General features: G+C 41.6%; 2 protein-coding genes across 6 annotated transcripts in view; both read left to right on the top strand.

The window, feature by feature from the left end:
- Positions 1–212: 212 nt before the first annotated feature.
- LOC129204104 (trace amine-associated receptor 5-like) lies at positions 213–5,432 on the top strand. Its single transcript, XM_054819421.1, has 2 exons — positions 213–296; positions 4,311–5,432. The coding sequence occupies exons 1-2, from the start codon at positions 213–215 to the stop codon at positions 5,430–5,432; spliced, it is 1,206 nt and encodes a 401-aa protein (XP_054675396.1).
- A 6,624-nt stretch (positions 5,433–12,056) lies between these two features.
- Positions 12,057–23,038, top strand: part of STX7 (syntaxin 7) — a 36,088-nt gene continuing 25,106 nt past the window's right edge. Inside the window, exons 1-2 of one of the 5 annotated variants that reach the window (XM_054820002.1) lie at positions 12,057–12,178; positions 19,380–19,533. In XM_054820002.1, the coding sequence (XP_054675977.1) occupies positions 19,452–19,533 (82 nt within the window). In that variant the 5' untranslated portion in view covers positions 12,057–12,178; positions 19,380–19,451. Of the gene's footprint in view, positions 12,194–12,555; positions 12,702–17,631; positions 17,816–19,379; positions 19,534–23,038 lie in introns of those variants that run through there. The other 4 variants (XM_054819999.1, XM_054820000.1, XM_054819998.1 and 1 more) reach the window with 4 other exon arrangements.

Below are 23,038 nucleotides of genomic sequence, written 5' to 3'. Positions count from 1 at the left end.
GAATCGGGAGCTCTGGGGAAGGTCTGTAACAGTTGTACCTGCAGCCCTCTTTTGCAGTCTTGGGATTACATTTAACACCTGTTATTAATGAATTCTTCTGCAGAGAACTCTTGAACCAGAGTATGTCACGTTCAACTTTCTTCTGTGTGTAATTTGACTTTTTCTGTCATATCTTCTGCACTTCCTCTGCCGCGTCACTTAATATTGAGTTCATGAAAAACAGCACCTTAGGGTCACATTCAGAAAAACGTTTGGACAGAAAAAATGATGACAGCGAAAGTTTTGAAGATGATGAAGTATTGGAATTTTTCACTTGATGATGATATTTTTAATTTCAAATTTAACATAAATGGAAAAGAAAGAGTGACAATAAAAGGATAACAAGATTAATAACCTGAAAGAAAAACATTTTATTTTGGGTTAAGACAATCCTAGACTAAAAGAAATATATGAGTATTTAATTTCAAAGAAAGCAGATACAATATTTCATTTCATTAATTCACTTTGCTTCTTAACTTCCTGAACTAAAATACCCATTTTTTGCTCATTCTCTAATCCAAAATCTCCTTGGTTTTAATTCTTTAGTTCACTAATTTGGACAAAGATGCTACAGATGGGGACTATGCCAGTGAGTTCTTCTCTCTCCCCCCTCACTTCCACTTTTAACATGGTTTAAGCTGCCACAGTTAACTTACAAAGGTACTGCTTCTAAAACTGCTCATAGAGGTGTGTCCTATATAAGCATTTGAATGGGCAGAACACAGATAAGTGTAACCAAGAGCAGGAAAACGTGAAAGCAAAAGTTACATAAAACCAGGATGCAGCAGGTAGAACAATTTCATGTGAGTGCCATGGACAAAAATTTTCCATCATTACAAAACTGAAGGACAAATGCTGCTATTTGTGTAAGAAAAATGAAGAAAAAATACATACCGCACCCGGTGGAGACCCCAGTCTGCACGGAGGTGGGGTGCCCTATGCCGCGTGAGTATTTACTCTACAAACATTTCTGTCACTCTGCAGTAATGATAAAATACCATATGGGATACGCTGTCTTCTTCAGAGATGATCACTGCTCACTACTACGAGGGAGAGCAAAAGGCTGCGTTATAGGCTGTACAGCTGTAGTACACGTGACGGAAGATTTGGGTTTTAGGTTCGCTAGCTCAATGTAGGTCACCTTAGTAAGCCCACGGCCTTCTTCTACTGTTATATTCTATTTAGGGATCCCACAATGACTCTTTTGGAAGCTGTGAGGAAAAATTTCATGGCAAAGGGGCATTGATGATGACCCTCTTAGAAAGTCCATAATCCTTTGAAACTGTTTTGTTCTATTTTAAGGAACTCAGACTCCAAGGTTACTTAGAGGAATTTAGATCTTAGAGGTATGCGCAGCAGTTTCAGTAGAAAAACGGTATTGGCTATGCATGTCTTCACTGCAGGGGATCAAATCATAGCAGATATTACGCTTTTCCTTCTATATTTTTTGAGTTTTCCTGCTGTATACTAGGTCGCATAGTACATTCAACAAAAATTCAGTTGGAGATTATATCCAGGAATTTTGGCTGAAGAAGGAAGGGTAAAGACAAGGAATATCTTGAGAATTGGCATTTTTCATATTATGATAGCATTCTTACTTTTGAAGTTGATACACTTTAAAAAGCTCTTCTTGTTCCAAAGTATAAAGATCTACATTGTCACTATTTGAGCCTTCTCTTAATCGTGAACCGGTCTCTCTTCCCATGACCAGATGAGGAAAGGGGAAAAAATGCAAAGCGATTCCAACAAGTAATGTGTACAGGAAGGGCGAGCTGAGATTGTTTGGTTACATGTTGTTCCCTTGAGGGGTGGTGATAATCACTTCAGAAGCATCATGATAGCTAGCTAGTTAGACACAGTAAGTATTTTGACAAGGACATGATTTTACTTGGAATTTGAATGACACAGTACTTGGATGACAATGATACTTTATTGCATATAAAGTATAGGAAGAATGAAAACAAATGAAAATGTCAGAGCACTGAGGACAAAATCCCTGTTAATATCAAGAGATATCCAAAAGCCTCTGACAATCTTAATATAAATGATCACTTATTAATATGTGGCAATAGGAAAAGAAGAAACAAATCTCTTCTAAGTTTTACAGTACGTCTCCAGCTAAGCATGTTTCAGAGAACTATGCCCAATTTATACCTTGTTGCACCGGGATTTTTAATAGTGTGAAAATTTCACCTTAAATTGTTGTTGAAGCAAAACTGAAAAAATAAAACTATCTTGCTTTTGTAGGAGTTTTTAAACCCATATAGTAATAGCTGCTACTTGTGTCCTGACATAAAACAGAATGGTATGGAAACTGAGGCTGACTTTAGCTCTTTCTCATATTAAAAATTCAGTCTAAAAAATTGCCTCAGCCTTATTCTAACAGTCTCTCTGCTGGGTGTCAGCAGCCTCTGGCACACGGTGCCTCAAAAACATCACGAGGGAGGGGAGGGGAGCTGGGCAGCAGGCAACTTCTTAACCGAAAAAACTGAAAGTAGGGAAGACAAAGGACAGCAGTCATATTGGAGAGCTTGTAAAAAACTAATGGCAGTGCAGGGGAGAAGAAGACAAGCTCTCAGAGATGTACCATCAGGTCCCTTAAGGAGCTGGTATGAGCTTGCCCCGATGGAGCAGGAGACAGGAGTGGAGGATCTGAGCACCGGGAAAATGTTCACTGAGAACTGAGAAGCTTGTTTTAAAAACGTGTATCACCTTCCTGAGTGCTATTTGTCTCTGTAATGTCCATGTTAAAACACACTGTTCCACTGCATCAAAGAAATATCACAAAGTAAGTCATCCAGGAATGAAGGCTGCTGTACCCACCTCTTCTGCCAGCTTATACCGTGGGCTAGAAATGGGGACTGCTATGGGGGAAGCAAGGAAAATCCAGAGGTACCTGATGTAACTCCTTCTGGAGTGAAAGATTTGTTTTTGGGAAGACTGAGGCTCAGGAGCAGGCAAAGAAGGCCTCCATGGGATGGAGGCCCATCCTGATGTCCTAGGATGAGCTGGCATTAGCTGCATCTTCTTGCAGGAACACCCGAAGAAAGAAAATTCACAGTAAACTCTGATATAAATCTTCAGAGATTCAACAGCAGCTGAGCACGTGTGCATTTTAACTTCTTCTTAGAAAATGGCAATTTTTGCCAAATACACAACAATGCCTCTGTGCCCCTAAGGTATATTAGTCACCTATAGGGACTTTCTCTCCATCTGGTTTATAACACATCTCACACTTTCCACTCAGGCAGTAGACATGTACTTAGGAAAGGACTTCAGTGCACTGTGGTACAGCTTCCATTCTATGAAAAGAGATATTTTACTGTAAGTATTCCTAATTTAAAAGTTTATGGAAATGCAATTAAGAGAGATTTGCTATTATGTTTTCTTGCTGCTGGGAAGGATAGGAAAGGTGGGAATAATTTCCATCTATTATACCAGTCATTTCAAGAACAAAAATACATATAGAAAAATGTCACATATGTAACTGTAGTTGTCTTACTGTTAAAAATCATACCATTCAGCTATCGGATTTAAAAAGACTACTGGAATGATCCATTATAATCCATTAATATTGTATATTACTTACAGTTCAAATTAAAAATTAAATAACTTAAAACTTAAATAGCAATTTCATAAGTAAAAAGCAGGGGCAATCTTTAGGGCACATTACAATATTTCTGTTTGCCTTGCTGAATATTTATGTCATCAACACCACGGATATCCACATACATCCCCATAGCCAGAACACTATACAATGAGCAATTTGCCCTGAGGGGTTTTCCTTTGCAATCATGTACTGCTTGTTTTAGAATAATCACTTCACAGCTTCGACTTAATAAAAAGAATAATAACTAAATTGGAACTTCATTTCCAGGGAAATTCAGAAGAACCAGTGTGCCATTATACTAGAGTCAGCTTTCAAATCCCTTAAGGAGCTTTGGCTTGCAATGCCTGTTACTCAGCACTGGTTCTCCTTCTAAGCAGACCTTCTCTTTATTGACTGCTTGCCCACACACCTTTGGATTCGCTGCATTTCCTGCACTACTTGTGGTATTGGCTGAAAGAAAACCAAAATACAGTATAAAAAATGATGCCAAAAGAATGGAACAGACTGATCTCAAGCTGCTTTACTTCAACAGAGATATAAAACCAATAAATCAGGCTCATTTTTGCGCTTGAAATATGGAAACTGTCCGATGGCTTTAATAAAACTATTTGATTAAAAGATGTCTCTCCTTCTAACCTGCTTTTTTGTTACTTTTTTCCAGGTTAGTCATTTGGCACCGCTGCTGGAAGGTGAATCCTTTTCCGGGCTTGTGGCAGAGCAGGGGGAGGCAGTGGGACCTGGGCAGGCTGGCATGAGCTCAGCCCCGGGCCCCGGTGCTGAGGAGGGGATGCTCGTCACCTTGTGCTACGAGGTGAATGGCTCCTGCTACAAGACCTTACACCCCTTTGGGGTCCAGCTGGCCAGTTATCTGGCCTGTGCCTTGGGCACGCTGATCACGGTGATGGGGAACCTGCTTGTTGTCATTGTCATTTCCCATTTCAAAGCCCTGCACACCCCCACCAACCTCCTGCTCCTCTCCCTCGCCCTTGCCGACCTACTCCTGGGGCTGACCGTGCTGCCCTTCAGCACCATCCGGTCTGTAGAGAGCTGCTGGTATTTTGGAGATGACTTCTGTAGGCTGCACACCTTTCTGGACACACTCTTTTGCTTGACCTCCATATTTCATCTGTGTTTCATTTCCATCGATCGGCATTGTGCCATCTGTGACCCTTTGCTCTACCCCACCAAGTTCACCATAAGAGTGGCCTGCATTTACATTGGGGTGGGGTGGGCAGTGCCTATGGCTTATACCAGTGTCTTCCTCTACATTAAAGCAATTGCAGAAGGAATGGGCCATTTTCTGCGAGACATGCCCTGTATTGGTAGCTGTCAGCTGCTGTTCAACAAGCTCTGGGGGTGGTTGAACTTCCCAGTATTCTTCTTCCCTTGCCTCGTAATGATAGTTCTGTATGTAAAAATATTTACTGTGGCTAACAAGCAAGCCAGGCTGATAAACAACATGAATAGGAGTCTCAGGTCTCAGCTACACGTAGGAGCATCTAAGAGGGAAAGGAAAGCAGCAAAGACTCTGGGGGTAGCTGTAGGAGTCTACCTCCTGTGCTGGTTGCCCTTCACTATTGACACCATGGTAGACAGTCTTCTGGATTTCATTACTCCCCCAGTTATGTTTGACATGCTAATTTGGTTCGCTTACTTCAATTCTGCGTGCAATCCCTTGATCTATGTACTCTCCTACCGCTGGTTCAGGAAAGCTGTGAAACTAGTCTTAACTCATGGGATCTTTCGTTCCAGGACAACTACAGTAGACTTGTACCAGGAATGACAAGAGCCTTCACATGCACTGTAGAAAATATTATAGGCTATATCGTAACATTTCTCATTAATATTCTTCACCACCCACTTAGCTAGTATTTCTCTTTTTTCTATTTTCTTTTAACAGCTGGCTTGGGCAGATCCCAGGTTTAAATAGAGGCGCCATTCTGTGACTCACCTCCTACAATATTTATCCCAGCACACAGGCTTTATTAACGTCTTGTATTTGTTACGTGATGCTGACAAGCATTTGAAAATGGCTGTAATCAGGTACAAAAGAGGACCCTGACCGTACTGTCCTGAAATAGTTGCTGCCTGTTTCTGAAGAGACTTTCTTCACAGACAATTGTCTTATTTTTACACAAAGCAAGTGGTGCTGATTTTCATAGAGTGTACGTCAGTTTTTAAATACAAAAAGACATAAGGATACAACTACAAGTAAGATCAAATGTCTGCCTAAGCTGGTGGCCAACAGCAGATGAGAGAGCAAGGTTATACCGATATTTTATACACTATTTTTCCAGCCCACAGGGACATGCCCCTGAGCCAAAGGCTACATATGGGAGATACAATCCTGAATTCCCCAGTGTCCACTGAAACCCGTTGAATCTTTGCCTGTTTGATCCATGTATGCAAGGAGGCTGCTCCATACCTTCGAACATCCTTTTTGCCTTGCTCCCTATTTTTTCTATTCCTACCGCCTGAAGGGAGTTAGAAGAAGGCCGAAGAGGGAGGACAGGAACTGCATTGGGTAATCCAACTCCAGATATCAACAGGTGTTACAATGTTTTATGTTTTGTTCTTTTAATTTCTTTTCCCTGACAGTCCTAAGATTCCGCATGCTCTTTTGTTTGCTTGTTTCCAAAGAAATGCATAGATGTGCTTACAGATATAACATATGCTTGCATACTTGGGCTGTGCAAAATAGGGCACCGTAGGTTCTCAGTTTTCTTCAGCGACGTATATGTGCTTTTGTGAGCCCAATTTTAAAACTGTAGATGCTGGTAAATTGAGATCTCTGTTCAGCAGCAAGCTGCATGGCAAAATTTTGTATTTTTCATAAGGGAGTTATTTTCTACCTCAATGTTATGAACATTTTCTCAGAAAAAAAAAATGCAGTAAGCAGTTGTAACTCTCCTATAAAAAAACCTAACAAGCAGCCAAATAACAACTCCAATAATTTTGTTGTCTTTTTCTGTTAATGGTATGTAAAACTATTATTAGGTTTGAAGGTTGTTCAAATTTTTAGTGCCTTCTAAAACAAGTCATTCCATCCTATAGTCAGCTGCATATTTTCTGAGTGACAAACTAAAAGAACAAACAGCTAAAGAAAGCATGTAACTAATAGTAAGAAACCAGAAGATACCTCATAGCCTACTGAAGAGAGTGGTCATTTTTTCACTAAATGCAGCAGGCAAATGAATTAAGCCCTACGTGTATAAGAATAAAAAAAGGAAATGCACAGCAGATATCAGTGCAATACAGTGATTATTGTAGCAGCTGCATATTTTAATGTATGCAATAAACGAAATGGTAAAACTCTTTTCCCAGTTTTTTATCTTATTGTTATGGCTTTTTTGCATGGCAAGAAGAGTTTCCTCCACTAGTGTAAATAAGCCACAGCTTTGGGATGTTGTAATCTGTTCTGACATCTGTTTATTTCAAACCCTTTTTGGTTTTGTCCATAATCTTAAGACCCCAGCCAGAAAAAAAATATAAGTATTCAAAATAATTAAAGCTAAAGCATATGTCTGGAGGAAAAAGAAGAGAAAGAGGGCCTATGTGTTATTTTCTGGGACATCTTGAATAGAGTGACCACAAAATGTTGGTGTTTTTAAACTGAGACATTTATAAAGCCTTACACCTAGAGTTGGATTGTCATTCAATCTCACTTCATTCTCGCAGTGTCCGATATCCCCTCAGTTTGCTATATTAATCTTCATTGTTTCTTAGGACAAAAGCCAAGGCTGCTTCTACTGTTCCTCTGTCTACTCATGCTGTAGCAGAAGGTAAAAACCTGACCCCTACTGCATACAGCTGTAGACTTTCTACAACAAGGGTACCAAACCCAGGGACCAGGCTACACAGTGAAAGGCAGAATTGGATTCTCAGACAAATACAGGTGCCAAATTACCATAGAAATATATAGGAAAGCTGTGGTACATCTTGAAAATCAAGACTGTGGGATGAGTTTCGAGATGAAGACTTTTAAATTTAATGTGTATGGGTAGGTGTTCATAATTATGGTAAATGTCTAAGCACTGATTATAGCTACAGCCAGAATGGCTCTTTAAGCTTAGGCTGTAGTCAGTGGATATTTAGGATATGAATCATTTGCCTAGTGCCATCTAAGGTGCCATAGGGAACCTGAGATGTCTACAGGGGGCTAGAATCCAGCACCAATGAAGCAGCAGCTGAGAGCCACGTGGGACACATCTGGGCATCTGAAATGGCACTAGATACCCATCTGTGGGGCACTGAGCTTAAGCAAGGCATATAATAGAAGTTTAGACATTTAGCTATATAAAAATCTGCAAGTCTCAAACTGAGTCCTGTCCTAGAGGCATCCTAACAACATCTTTCACTGACACCTTTTGCTATGAACTCACTGCAGCCAAAGCAATAAAGGGAACTTCCGCTGAGTTTCTACTTGTTTTTTTGAGATATTTTCTACCAGTCCTCAACAGAATACAGAGGGTATATGCCATGAATACATCCAGTTAGCCACTGCTTTTTTGAGTCCCACTGCATAATCTGTCTTTATAGTTTTCTTTTCTTCTATGGAAGTGGATGAGCCTTACTCCCTCGATGGGTTACCATTGTCTATGCTGCCATATTAGGACTATGCCATAACATTGGGTGATTGTTGCTAGATCTCCTTTTTGGATAAACAGCAGGCTGGAACGATGGAGAGATGGAAAAGCAGAACCCAGTGTACTGACGTGTACAGTGGTAGTGGCAGAGCAAACAAGTGAGAAGAAAAAGCTGCTAAAACCCTGGGAGTAGCAAGGATCACTCTCCTGATTTTTCTGATACCGCGTTTCACAACTATCATTAAATGATGTTTTCCTCATCTTTATAACTCCCCCTCTGCCCCCTGGCCTTTGACATCTGTTTGGTTTACCTAGCTAAATGCTGTCAGGATCCCCTTGCATGGTTTTTTTTTTTTCCTTCTCCATGGTTTCAAAAAACAATGAAGGTAATTATGAACTGAAAAACGAGGAGGAGGAGAAGGTGCTGTAAAATGATGAAGATCGATTGCTCAACAATGACCTCATTTTCCAAATGAAAATCTATTGGATTCTATCACAGCTAGTTGCTGACCCCAAAGTCCATAGATTTTCTAATTTTTAATATATTTCCTTCTGTAGATTTTTATTTCTTTATCTGAACAAAATACTGCCATTTAATTTTATGCCCTTTATAATTCTTTGTCATTTCAAAATGGTGTGGATGAAGTTAGAAAGATTATGTATTTGTAGGTACTACTTAATTAAAGACTGGGCTTTGAAATACTAATGTCAGCTTATTTCACTACTGAGGATGAAAGTATAATATGGTCTTTGAAAATTAAAAAGAAATGCAAAGAAAGATTTGAAAATAAGTTGCTAGTAAACTTTTTCTTTCTCTTTTTTTTTAGGAAACTATCAATATTGGGAAGAGAATTTTCCTCTGTTTATTTAAAACATATGCTACCACATTAACTACTGCTGCTGGAGAGCAAGTACCAGCCTAAATAACATGCAAATGGTCAATATAGGGGTTTTTTTTAAACAAATAAGTTTTACAGGCCATTCTGCAACATAATTACCCCATAAGCCTGTTCAGGCTGGAAACTGTCATTCATCATAATCTTGTCCAGCATCAAGTGTAATAGGAACCTAATCTCATTTCAGGTTCTGGAGTGGATATTTTAATTAAATTAGCAAATGGAGATGACGACGACAATAACAGGAACTGTTGCCAGTCGTGGAATGCATCAGTACCAAGCACCTTTGCCATCAGTACCAAACACTCGCAGCATTGCTCTTCCTAGCTAAAGTTAGAGGCACGCAAGTGAAATGCGATAGCAGAGAATAAAATTTGCCTATAAGGAAAATTACACACCACTTTTAGGCACTGCTCACGCCATGGAAAGAGGATGCTCATCAGGCGTACAAGGCCAGGGTTGGGCTGCTTCCCCTTCATTTCACAATGCATCGTGCAGCCCTGGGGAGCTGCACGGGAATAAGCGCCTCGTTCCTGGGTCACCGGCGGCACCGAAACTTGTGCCACCCACCCCTCTGGGCACGTGTGCCTGCCGATTCGATGCCAGTGCAGGGGCAGGAGGTGGGAGGCAGAAATAGAGTGTCAGGAAGGTGGGGCAGATTCGGATACCGGGCTAGGAGGAAGGCGTGCCCTTTCAAAATCACGCAACACTGGTTTTGGTTTAATTTCCAATTCTTTCAAACATCAGAAACCATACTGAGTATGGGTCCTCAAATAGCATGTGTTTGAAGTGATATCCCTTTTAGCTCAGTTTTACATACATCAACAGGAACATAATTGCCATGCACTCTGATCTTCAGTCAGTGAATATTCAGAGCATTCTGCATGGTATGTGTGCCTACGAGTCGCAGGGTCTCAGCATTTTCCCCTTTCTTTCCCCAGAGCCTTCCCCATTTCATGTAATCAACTGAAATCTAATCACACTCCAAAAGCAACAGGAAAGGTAGGTGAATCCATGATTCTGAACTCAATGCCCAGTAATGCTGGTGTGGGAGCTCTAGAAAGAAGCCAATTAATATAGTTTAGAGACAGAATTGTGTAAGAGCAGTCTGTTGCAGCATCGACGGCTTCTTTACAACTCCCATCCATGCACCATTGAAAACATTCTTATTTGCAAGCATAGGAAAGCCTGCAGAGAATGAAGGAACCCTCCTTTTTTATCTAGAAGGGTGAAACAGAGCATATTTTCCCAGTCAATAGCTTTTCTTCAGCACTTACAAATCTTTTAAGGACACACTGTGCTCTTAGCAGTATTTGATCAATAAATAGAACTTTCTGGCTGGTCTCTGAGATGTATTTTCATAATTAGTTTATATGATTATATTAAAGAGACTATTTAAATATTTTCATAGTATGGACAACATTTTAATGAAAAATTTGGTTTATAATCCAGCTTGTCCTCCCAGGCAGTAACATCTTCACTGCAGCCAGTTACTTTAACAAATAGTATCACAAACATCTTTAGTTATTGAACAATAAACAGTGGGTGCTGATGACAAGTAAGCTAACAGCAGTTAAGCATGAGCATTTTGTCCTAGCACCGCTAGGAAAGTATTTGGACACCTCTATTCCATAGCATGAGACTGAACATTGATCAGTGATGATCTGCATATTCCCTCCAAGCTACAGAAAGAAGTACCCAAGCAGTGATCTGCAGAGGAAGTGTTTTCAATGATAAAGGGTCACTTCTTTTAATTGGAAGCACATCCTTGAAATCAGATAGCAAAAGATGGATTGTTTTCCGGAGAAAAACTGACAGTGAGCTCAGCTGAGGCTCTGTAACACAAGAATGACCGGGCTTAATCAACGGAGTTTATATGACAAACACTTGGAGATAAAAATCAAGGTGAGACCTTAATTCAGAAGGGACGTGCATTATACTCTCATTAGCGCACCGTCTGATGAGGTCATCTTGGATCAGCTTCAGTATGTCAACAGCATAGGGGCAAGCACCTGCGCATGTAGCAGCACTAAAATCAGAATAGCCTAGTAAAACTAGAATGAAGAGGTATACAGCATTCCTGCAGCAAATAGGCATATCAGAATGCTTTTTCCTTAGTAACATCCTGCAGATGAAGCAGCCCAGCCCCAGGGCTCTGGGAAGCATCTGGCCCTGTAATTTTCCCTTTGAAGAACCAGGGAGGATGCAGAAGCACCCCAGCTGCTATGCAGGCAGCTCGAGGCTCACCTGCCGCTTCTTCTCGGGTAGCTGGCTCAGGAGGAGACCAGGTTCCCCCATGTCCCTGTTCCGTCCATCGCTCCCCAGTGCCACGGCTCCGGCTGCCCTGGCAGCCACGCATGGCCTCGCTCCTCCGACACACCCGGCCCAGCAAGGAGGCAGCCGGGTGAACACATCCCTCATTTTCCATTGATCCTGGCATTGCCTGCCCCCTCTCTCAGGTAAATACTGCAAATCTCTTCCTTTAAAGGCATCTTTAAATATATCTGTAATTTCCCACTCGGTTTCTTCTCAGTGTCCATTCCCATTTAGAGACTAAGAGACCAAAACTGAAGGCAGTACTTCAAAGCAGGCTATGAATGTACTAACATCGTATTTTTCACTGTAATATTATTTCCTTATTCATGTTTTCCCCTTAATTCCTACAGCATCTTTTCTTTAAATTACACTCCCCCTCCATTTTTTCCACCCGCGGAGGGCTGCGCCCCCGGAGCAGCCGAAGAGGGACCGGGGCAGCCCCGTTCCCCTTGGGAGCAGAGCGCCCGGGGCCTGTCGGCCGTGAGCTGCAGCCCACACTCCCGAGAACAGGAGGCCCTCAGGCCGCTCCCGGAACTCCAGGCGGCTCGGCCACCACTCCACCTGCTCCGCCCCCCGGGCGGGACACTGGCGCGGCCCCGCCTCCCCACGCCCCTGCCGTCACGGCGGCCCGGGCTGGGGCGGGGCCTGCCCGCCCCTCCCCGCCCCTCCCCGCCCCTCCCCGCCCTGCTGCCGCCGCCGCTGTCGGTGCCAGCCGCGCCCGGTGGGAGCAGGTTCGCTGGGGCCGGGTAGGAGCAGCGGGAGTTCTGGTGGGGTGCAGCGGGTGGTTGTGGTCCACTCGGAGGAAGGGGTGGTCCAGGGCGGTGTCCGGCCAGCCGGGAAGGCGCTGCCAGGCGGGGGGAGCCTGTCAGGGCAGTGGGAAGGGCCGCAGCGGGCCGCGGGCTCTCGCTGGGGTCGGGGCCGATCCCTCGGCGCGGCGTTGCCGCCTGGCCTGGGGCGAGCAGAGCGGCTGTGGGCGGGAGCGGGGTGACCGGGCCGTGGGGCGGGCGGGGCCGGGGCTGCCGGGGAGACGCGGTTTTGGAGTGCGGTTGGTTGTGTCACTACCACTCCCTTTCCCCCACACCCCTCCCCGTGACATCCCCCTGATATCATGGCTTTGGGCTTGACGCTGACCGCGATGCTCCAAGGAGAGACTCGGGGCCTACAGCTGGTGTTTTACAGCAGCTTACGTCGACTGTAGGTAGGATGGTCACCTTCGCCGTCGTGAAATGCTGTCTGTGCTATTCCAGATCCGAGGTGAGCAAAGCGTGTCAGCAGGAGCAAGGGAGATTATAAAAACTGCCTATGTAAATAGTGAGCCTGGGCCTGGCAAGTCAGGCCCCTGGCCCGATGTATCACTATGCTGGTGAACCACTCGCTGCTGGGCACTTCTTGAAACTGTAGAAGGAAGTGGAAGGTTTCACTCTGCTTTGCATGAAATGCAAGGCACTGCATCTTAATGGAAGCTCAGTGATAAAATCCCAGGATATTTACTGCCAGAAGCGATGTGCTTGTGTGTTGTGACCCCCTCTCTGCAAAGGCAGAGACAAGCCAGCACAGCGAGCAGAGCCCTCCTGACTGATCATCATCCAGGCGTGTGCTTTGGTGGCAGTGCAGCCCTTCTACTTGGAGGCTGGGGTTTTGTGCAAGTGGTGTTAATAGAAAAGAAGGACAAGAGGAGGGAAAAAAGTTAAAATATGTTAAAATTAGAAGAAAGTGATGTGAAATGGTGGCATTGTTATAAACTGTATTTGTGTTCCCTTCATGAAGATATCTCTTGTAGTCTTGTATCAGAATATTAAGTAGCGCTCCTTGGTGGCTTACATTGAATTGAAACTATTGAGGGTGGGGAGGGGAAGAGACCATGAGCTATATGTAGTCATTAGCATCCTGGTAGCTGCAGAGGAACCCAGCATCCACTGCAATCAGATTTTGTGCAAAGATAACTTTTCCCTTGGTGTATTTGATCTGAGCATTTGGTTCAAAGTGGACAAGCTGCCATTAGAGAGGTTTGAGTGAGAACATGTAGTGCACTAGATGTCCTGTGGTTCTGGTCCATCTTCATTTTCCCAGGAGACGTCGTTTGTCTACCAGCAGCACAAGAAACTTGGCATGTTGAAATGGTCATCTCGGGTCCATTTTCACCTGTCCCATTCCCTGCCCAATGGTTACAGTACTCAATGTTCATTTTCCTATTCCTGCTTCATCGTCAGGCTTCTAAATGCTTTGTGTACTCCTAGGAAACATAATTCCCTTACTTAAGGCGTTTCCCCGAGAATGAATATGTTCTTTTAGGCTTATGAAAGCTACGTGCTTCCTTCACCTAGTTCATTATAAATATTGGTGTGGATGAATTAGACAATGATAAGCATGTTCTTTTTTTAGCCATATATGCTGAGTGTTGGTGATGCATTAGGCCTAATAGTATCTCAGGCTTCTGTAATTTAGTTTTCCACACTGGCCTGTTCTAAATGCCACCACTTTAAATTACATCTTTGTTGGACAGAATGGTTTCTAGGGAAAATGACTAAAACACTGACCAGTGGCACAATCTAATAATATTTCTTTCTGGAAAACAAAATAATATAGTTCTTGCCGTTACAAGATGTAAGCTTGGTTTTGGTATGTTTCAGCATGACTAATGTGGCAAGGCTGAGGGAATTGGGCAGAGTGAAAATTACCTTTGACATCTTCTATGTTAGTGTTGCTGCATTAGAGCAAAGCAAGTTTTAAATGAACTTTGCCTGCTTTTCCCTACCCTATATGGATTTAAGTTTGTTCTACCTGAAACTAGATGATAAAAGTTAAAAAAGCAGGAAGGAATTAATTTTACTGCTATTTTGTTTGCATGTTTATTATGCTCCATAGTTGGTTTTGTGTTATGGAAGTCCCCAGCCTCCCTTTGTGGACCAGGATTCCAGCACATTAGGAGCTGTAAAAGCACAAAGAAGAAAATACGATCTCTGTCTCTAAGTATTTTAGCCTAAGTATAAGGCGAAAAAACAGATAAACTCAGAAAAAAACTTAACCTCCCTCATTCCCACTAGAGAAAATAGTGACAGATTTAATGCTCACGTGTATATTACTAGGTCAGTTGCTATGAGTCCATTAGAATCCCTCAGGTGCTGTAGCAGGGAGTACTTATCTTACAGTATATGGTCTGCTTCCTTTTCCTTTTCCTTTTCCTTTTCCTTTTCCTTTTCCTTTTCCTTTTCCTTTTCCTTTTCCTTTTCCTTTTCCTTTTCCTTTTCCTTTTCCTTTTCCTTTTCCTTTTCCTTTTCCTTTTCCTTTTCCTTTTCCTTTTCCTTAATTTTACCTGCTGAAAAGTTGCTGATAAAGTCAGCAGCAGATGCTGTCCAAAGATGGTAATGCGGTTTTGGTTGCCTTAGGCAGGTGCCAGTCACTCCGTAGATGCAACTTGTCTCATCTCAGTATTTGAGTGGTAAAACCTACTGAGGTAAAATAGATTGAGCAATGTTATATTGCAGAAATCTTACTAATCATGGCTGTTACTGTGATACAGTAGCTAACATTGTGACTGGCTGCAATTCTTTTTGCTGAAGTGTTTCAGCAGTTCGTCATTTTTGCCTGTGTTTTCACCCTGCTTGAAGGATTTGGCAGTAGTTTACAAAGGAAGTCACATTTAGGAGCTGTTTGGGAGAAGCTTTGTTTTTCTGTGACCTTTATATATATAAAAAAATAATCACATACAAGAAAGCCCCATGACTTGTCTCTGGATATTTAAAGGCATAAAATCCTAATTCATATCAGATTTAAATTTTCAAACATTTTTATGGAACACAGCATGTACATTTTGCTTTCTGAAAGTTAAAGATCCGTGTAAACATTTCTAGGTCCTGATGCTAAAACATTACTTAAACAGTAAAATTATTGCTTAAGCATTCTTATCCGAATGTATATGAGCTAGATTTATAGGAGATGGAAAACTCTTAGAATATCTAAATGAGAAAATACAAAATAGATTAGGTACTTATTAATTGCAGCCAACTGGAGTCTGCAAGATACTTAGGTGACTGCTGCTGAGATCTAACATGTGCTGCACTTGTCATGTCACATTGTTTTGTCCTGACAGAGCTTTCAGGAATGGCACTGGGGAGCTGCTTGGTTGCGGAGGTCCCACTTTCTTGTCTCTGCATTTGGCAGTGATCTGACTGGAAGTCGCCAAGGAAAAAAGTGGATTTTTTCCATGCCTGACAAACACCTTTCAAGAAAACATGATACTAAGGTTCATTTTTCACTTGGGTATGGACTGACAGTGTGATGCAGACACTGCACACAGTTAATGCAGACATTAGGAAAAATACATAGCAATCCTTTGAATTCTTTAAACTTCATGTATGTTCAGAGAGGTCTTGCTTCAGTGGGTGTTGATGAAGTGTTCTGATTCTTTATTTCATTTATACCGGTAGACTCAGTTCTTCAGACTTTCTTCAGTAGCTTGACAAGCCAAGTTGCCACTCGGTATACTCCCACTCAAAGACAGAGATGTTGAGCGGAAGATAAAAGGTACAATCAAAAGCTCACACCTGACCGAAACTTTTAGAGGAACTGAAGACTACCACAGATGCAGCTCGGTTCCAGTTTGAATGCGAAGCGTACTTCTCTCAACTGCAGCTGATTATTAACTTTCCCATCTTAAAAGTTATGCAGGCAGAAATACCAACATACGTCATGACAGAGTACTTAAATGCTGTGGAAATGAAAAAGGGGTTAATTTCTATGGAAATTCGGAGTCTCAATGAATGCTCCTATCACCTTGATATGGAAGGAAATGCTTGGTGCATGTGTCTGTTTTGTTTCCTGGTGGTTGAAACCCTGACCTTGTCAAAGCCATTAGCAAAACTCCCGTTGACTTCCCAAGGGCTCAGCTATCTGTGTTTTCAGAGGAGTTTGAGTAACTCAGCGCTAACAAGCGAAAGATGTGTGAGTGGAAGTAGCATGTTCATTTGGTTCAGATGCCTGTGTTGCTCTGAGAACTAGAATGAGGAAGAAGTTCACATTTTCTGTTTAAAAAAATAATAATAAACAGATACAAAATTTTCCTTCTCTTAGGGCTGTTCAATTTGCTTTTTCTTGACTTTTGGGGAGTTTGTGGTGAAGATTGGGAAGTAATGAGAGCTGATGGCTGACCCCTCACCTCTCTTTCTGTCTGTTCCCCAGACCAGTAGCTTATCCTGTTTCCAACCTGTGTTATTAACATGCTCAGAAATAACAGTGCTGGTGGGAGAATTTGTATGGACTAAAACAGCTGTCAATTTAAACTATATCCTGTGGACTTTGCAATCTATCATCTGAACATCCTCTCATTATGTGTTGTGTTTGGTTGCCCAATTATGTAGCTAGAAAGTTGCAAAGCTCAAAGTCTTTTGTATTGTACAATCTGTACATTTGTCAGTACAGTGTGGTGTAACTTATTTAAAGATACTTACAGTTAGCTGTAGAAATGTTCAAGGGAAAAAAAAAAAAGTCAGTCACTGCTTTGTCCAGACTTGGATGAAATATTCTGTGTATGTCTCTTGATTGTAATGCTGTTGCTGAGAACAGTGTTACAGGCAGCTGTCTGGTGAATATAAATATGAAGGGAGAACAAAGAATTGTGAAGGACTGTACAGTTAGTTCTGTAGCCTTTCTACACAAGGTAATTTGGTCTCTTGCTCTTTCTTCTCCCAAGCAGCTGCATTTTAGTGTTTAACTTTTAACATTAAATATAATATTTAACTAAAAAGTATTTTTAGCCAGTGCTAGCATTGTAGTTAGCATGCTACTAATGTATCTAGAAATAGTCATAACTTTTAAAAGAAACAAACAATGTTAACAGTTCTGAGAAATCTTCTGTGTCAGACTAACAACTTTTAGGTAGTTTCTTTGGATTTTATACTGACAATTGTATTTTCCAATAAATTGATAGAACTTCCTTACTTAGTACACCAAGGCATAGAGTCATTTATTCGCTATAAAGCTTGTATGGGTTTGGTCTTACAATACAAATTCAATGCAATATTGCCTAGAGTTTCCAAAAAGATCAAGGATTGGACCAAATAAGCGGGATATAGGCCGGCTGGCTGACTGACTTCAGACTTTAGTCTGTGACCCAAAATATCTTGAATCTGCATGTGGTACAGACAAAGACAGGAAACAATACTGCAGAGAGCTAGCATGACTCACGGACGGTTGTGCAGCAAGTATGTAGAAGAGTGCAAATACACTCCCTGTCTCCTCATCTGCAATCAGGTTGTTCATTACTAGGGCCTGAAGACTCCAAGCAGGATTTGGGACCCTGGTGCAACAGCCATTTCAAAATCATGCAGGGCTTGTCTTCACGGTGGCAGCAGCTTGTTCATCCAGCATAGGTAATGTAACCTGCAGGGCAGCAGGTATGAGCCTGACCTCTCTAGTTATATTCCTGGTGAAGTTCTGGTGGGATGTGTCTGACCACTAACATGTCTTGGCAGCTCCGCTAGAGATCATTTCGTATCATAGAGATATGAAAACAGTCATGTTTTAAAACAACCAGGGTGTTGCTGTGCTGTATTAATACAGGCATTTCCAAAGGTGAAAGAAAATATTTGGCAACAAGGAGGGTTAATTGTTTTTTGAAAAAAGTTCATAAGGACTTGAGTTTACAAACTGTACACAGCTGGTATCACACTTGACAAATCAGTTGGCCTTTTAATTTCCTTCTTTTCCATTTAAACATTGAAATGTGCTTTCTCTCTCTCCCTGAAACCGAGTTTTAGCAGTGTCCGTTAACCAGAAGCTCACAGGCCAGGAGAAGAGGACTTTGCTTGGGAGACACATGGTTTGGGTTGAACAGTGGAAGTGCGGGGAGCTGGTGAAGTTAAAATGTTGAAGCCATGAAGGTGATGTGCAGGAGAGTGGAAAGGATAAAGTTAAGACTAAGCGCAGCCTGGATGAAATTGTGGGATTGTGTTGGATGCATGTATGTTTGATTAGTCTGTGTTCTTATGGCTGAACAGATAAATTGACAGTTTTGATTTGCACCTGTAGCCTAAGCTATGTCTTGTTAATTTGGATTTAGAGTATCTTTGAGCTTGTGCTGTAATTTGGTCTATATAGGTGAAAAGCAGGCTGAGACATCTCTAGTATTGTATATGTGTCCTTTTAGGGCAAGTGTATTTGTGAGTATTTGTGTTGTCAGATTTTGACCTTTTTAGATAAGATATGGTAGTTCTGGGTGCAAAAAAACACCACTAAAAATGCATTTGTATACCCAAGTTGTTGAAAAATGAGTTCATATTGAGAAACACAGCAGTTGAAACAGGATAGTGGCAATATATGGAATTCATATGAAACTGGATTACAACTAAAACTGAAATTGATGCAAATGATTGGTGTTTAGAGGGAATGAGGTGCCTCCTTCATTCTGATATCTTATGTGATATCTGCTGTTTTTTTTTCCAGTGGCTTATATATGCTAGGTTGTATTGGTGGGATGGGTGATAACCATCTAATTGGTTTGGGACATAATTTATCAGAGGATTTGTCATTGACAGGTTAAACGTACAGCTTTTGTCTGGAATGGCAACAAGTGAAAATGCATACTTTTTCTTTGCTTGCAGTGAGGAAAATACATAAGAGTTTTGACAAAGGATGTAGTTTCTGTGATGTAGCTGCTGTTGAGTAATTGCAGATCTTAAGCTCTGTGGATTACTAAGGATCTTAACAGTAAGAGTTATTGTAGAAAATTCAAAAAGGATGTCATATACTTATTTAATACTTTTTTAAGAAAGCATTCCCTTAAATTCCATCTTTGAAGTACTGTTTTTGTAAAGGGTAAACATTAGTATATGGAGTTTTCTTTAATCTTTTCCTGCGTATTCTTCTTTAAGATGATGAAGACCTTTGTAAACCAATGACCAAGACATAACTCTGTTTTCTGGGGACGGGGTTTAGGTGTCTTTAATAGGTGAAGACTTTCTGACTAGCTTACATCGTGGATGATCTTGAAAGCAAATCTACTCAGCCATGTCGTATGGTGCGGGTTTTGGGGATCCCAATCAACTAGCCCAACGCATAACTTCTAACATCCAGAAGATCACACAATGCTGTAAGTTGCATTTATGCATGTTTTATATAAAACTAATAATGGTGGTGCCCCCCATTCAAGGTTAGTTTCTCACATTCGTTCATGGGAATTCACTCTTTGACTTTACCTGCTCATTTCACAGGTTTGTGGCACCTCACACAGCAGATCCAGTCCTTCGTATGTATGGTTAAGTGTGATCTGTCTTGGGGAAGTATAGTATCACTCTGTATTCACCAAATGAATAAATAATTAGTAAGATGGCTGCTGGTAATAAGCCAGTTTTCTTCTGGTCAGTTATGTGGCACCTTAAGATGGTGGGTTGAGATGTTTGCTGAGCAAGGATTGCATCAAATATTTGCTGGAGCTTGAATTGTTTAGCGGAGACAGAAGCCGTGGCCTTGCAGCTTGCCCTTGGAAGTACGTATTAGATATGTAAATAAGATTGTGCAAGTGTGCATAGATTTGTGCCACCTAATTATTTTAGCTGCCTCACTGGGGTGTTCAAGTTAGAGGTAAGTTAGGCTGCTGGCATTTTTAGTCCTTTTCCCTTTCCCTCCATCTGCCATTATGTTTTTAGTGTGTGTGTGTATAAAGCAAATACAACTTCATCTCACAAATTATGCAAAGTATACTGTCAATCAGAAGGGAGCTAGCCATGAACAGCATATAGCTAGGTTTTGGCATGCATGTTTTTATCCAGCATGTGCAGGATATAGTTTACATGCAGAAATGGGTATTTTATTATTAAAATTTCAAATGAATTCTGATTAGTTAAGTATGTTGTTTTTTATTAAAACTTTGATCTTTGTTTTGCAAAAGTTTTAGGAGTTGGTATTTGTAGCACAGATTAATGGCACAGATTGGGCTTTTGCCTATTTTTTTCAGCTACATTTTGTATTTTCTTCCAGAAAGAATTTCTTTAAATCTCAACAGACAGGAAGAAAAATTGCAATTTTGCTTCATTGAAAAGTTTCTGTACATCAGGGTTGTACTTCCTCAACCTAAAATTAACAAACTGGCTCTCTAAAAGCCGTTACGCTTTAGTTCCTAAAATTTGCTTAGTTAATTCACTCAGTCTCATGGCTTCTAACTTGGTCTTCCAGAGACACCTGCCAACCTGTGACAGACACCGAGGCTCCAAGATGTAAAAAAGAAGTCTCGGTTGTCAGGTGAAAATGTAAAGTGAAATCAGTGATTGAAACTGGAGTGTTGTGAACACAGTCGCTGAACATAATTAGCCATCTTGTGCTGGACTCAGCGAGTCCTTACTCTCATCCTGCCTCACCCATCTCCTCTCTTGCTACTGCTGTCTCTTCCCTCTCCCTGTGACAAACAAGGCATACTAAAAGCAAGCTGCCCAGGCTTAGACAGAAGGAGACACGCCACAGGGGTTACCTGCAATCCTGCTCTCTTCTCCTTTTTGAAATTTAGATGGCTAAAGTCTGAGCAATAGATAGGTGCCTCTGCCATTCCAAGACCCAAGTCCAAATCTCTTTTAGCCCTACTGTTGCACGGCTTCAAAACCAGGAGCTTTGCCTTCAAAAGCTCCAGCCAAGCACTTTTCTAGGACTGGTAGGTACTCAGCTGGATTCCATCCCTCTCTCTTCTGTAGATCTGACTGAACTGTAACCACTGAGTTATTCTTGCAATCCATTCTTCTTTGGCAGATTTTGTGAGGATCTGGATCCTATGGGCATGCTGAACATGTTTCCTGGATTGAGCTCTCTAAAGGCTTATGTACACTTTTCTAGCTATCTTGTTCCCAGCTTTCTGTTGGAAGGTGTGAGCCGCAGGAAGTTCCAGGTCAAATGGGGAGAAACCTGCAAGCTTAGGGACCTGTAGAGCTAGTCATCTGCTGAGCAGGTGTCTCTTAGACTGCAATTTATGATCTTGGTTAGGGAGGGAGGAAGGGGGAGAGAAACAGGAATCTTGACCCTAAATCCACGTTTTTCCTTCTAAGCAGTTGACTTGGTTTTGCACTTCCGTCCAGAAATACTTATTATTTGTGAGATGTGACAACACATTTGAAATCTTCTTGGTTAACCTGGACTTGTGTAGATGTTCTGGTTTTCAGAGTGAGATTAATAGACTGAGAGAGCTTTGTTTCAGATTACCAAACCATTTCAGGAGGTCCCTCAAAACTAGTTCACACTTCTGCTAACATACAAGCAAACTGTGAATACTACTACAGAGATATAGATGAGATACAGGTTAGTTGAAAGAAAACTGGCTCTTCCAGCTAGAAGCTGGCCCTTTAACTTGCAGGAGAAATACAGAACTTCCTGAATTAGACAACACTGTGCTGCCGAGATTTCATAATACACCACAGGTTTATAGGAAGTAGCGTTCGTCGGAACAACAATCCTTACTGTAACATTTCTTCAAGGTTGAATTATTACACATAACCCTTCCAAATAGCAAATTTGATCTGTTTCTTGATCAACTGTTTTTAATGCTATACATATACAAGATGAAATACATATATTAAATATGTCACATTTCATAATGCATCTACATGACGCTGCTGTTGTATTAATACTTGTGATCCTTACCTCCCTTCTTTCTCAGTTCGTGTAGCCTACTGTTACTGATTGACAAGTAAAGCTCATTTCTGTACTGGTTTGGCACACCAATAATTAAATCAGTTGCAAGACAGTATTCTTTTTCGTTTGGGTTGTTCTGTGGTAATGGAGAGGACCTACATTTGTATCAGGTAACAGCTGGGTTAGCTTAGCACCCTTTTCACTTTAAAGAACAGATTTTATTGATCTGTTGATCCAATAATTTGATTGATTGTTATGTTGAAGATGTGTTAAGAGTTGTAAATTGCTTCTGCCTTGCCTGAACCGCTGGTGAAGTACTACAGTAAATGCTACCTGTAGTGGACTGTTTGAGTTTCTTTGGAGGAGAGGGTGTTGGTGGCTCATTTTTAGGACCTTGAAGATGTAATTGAGCTAGCTAATGGGAAGCAGCATACACTGCTGTCTGCACTCTGAGCTCTCTTGGAAACCAAAGCCAGGAGGGCACCTATATGTGTTTGGGATCCCAAATACCAGAGCGTTCAGTGAAAAGAAGGTTGTTTCAGCTGTTCTTCAAACAAGGATCTGTGCTCTGATTTGCATTTCCAGCATTTCTGCAGAAATAAGTGATTATAACATCACTTAGCAACATCTAGGGAATGGAGTCTACTTTCCTTAGCCTGAAACTCATGTTTTATCAGCAACATCTCCAAGCTGAGATTTAGGGAACTAGTCTGCGGAAGGTTTCTCCGTGCCTTTTGTTAAAAATGTTCCACTGAGCAGCTGGAATTGCAAAACTTAAGGCTCTTGACATCCAATGTAGAGTGGCAGGCCTCGGGCAGGAGAGGGATAGTTAGACTCTCAGACCTACTCCTAGTGTTTTTAGAGACTCCATGTGATCTCTTTGAGCAGTGCTATAAAACCTGGGGAGCCTGAATCATATGTGCTTGAATGAGCTGCAGTGTTGTGTGCCGAACCTTGGTGAGGCAGCAATGCTTGCAAGCCAT

Source organism: Grus americana, chromosome 3 (genome assembly GCF_028858705.1).
Source record: "Grus americana isolate bGruAme1 chromosome 3, bGruAme1.mat, whole genome shotgun sequence".
In the NCBI taxonomy this organism is placed as follows: Eukaryota; Metazoa; Chordata; class Aves; order Gruiformes; family Gruidae; genus Grus; species Grus americana.
This window is presented reverse-complemented; position numbering and strand designations above follow the sequence as displayed.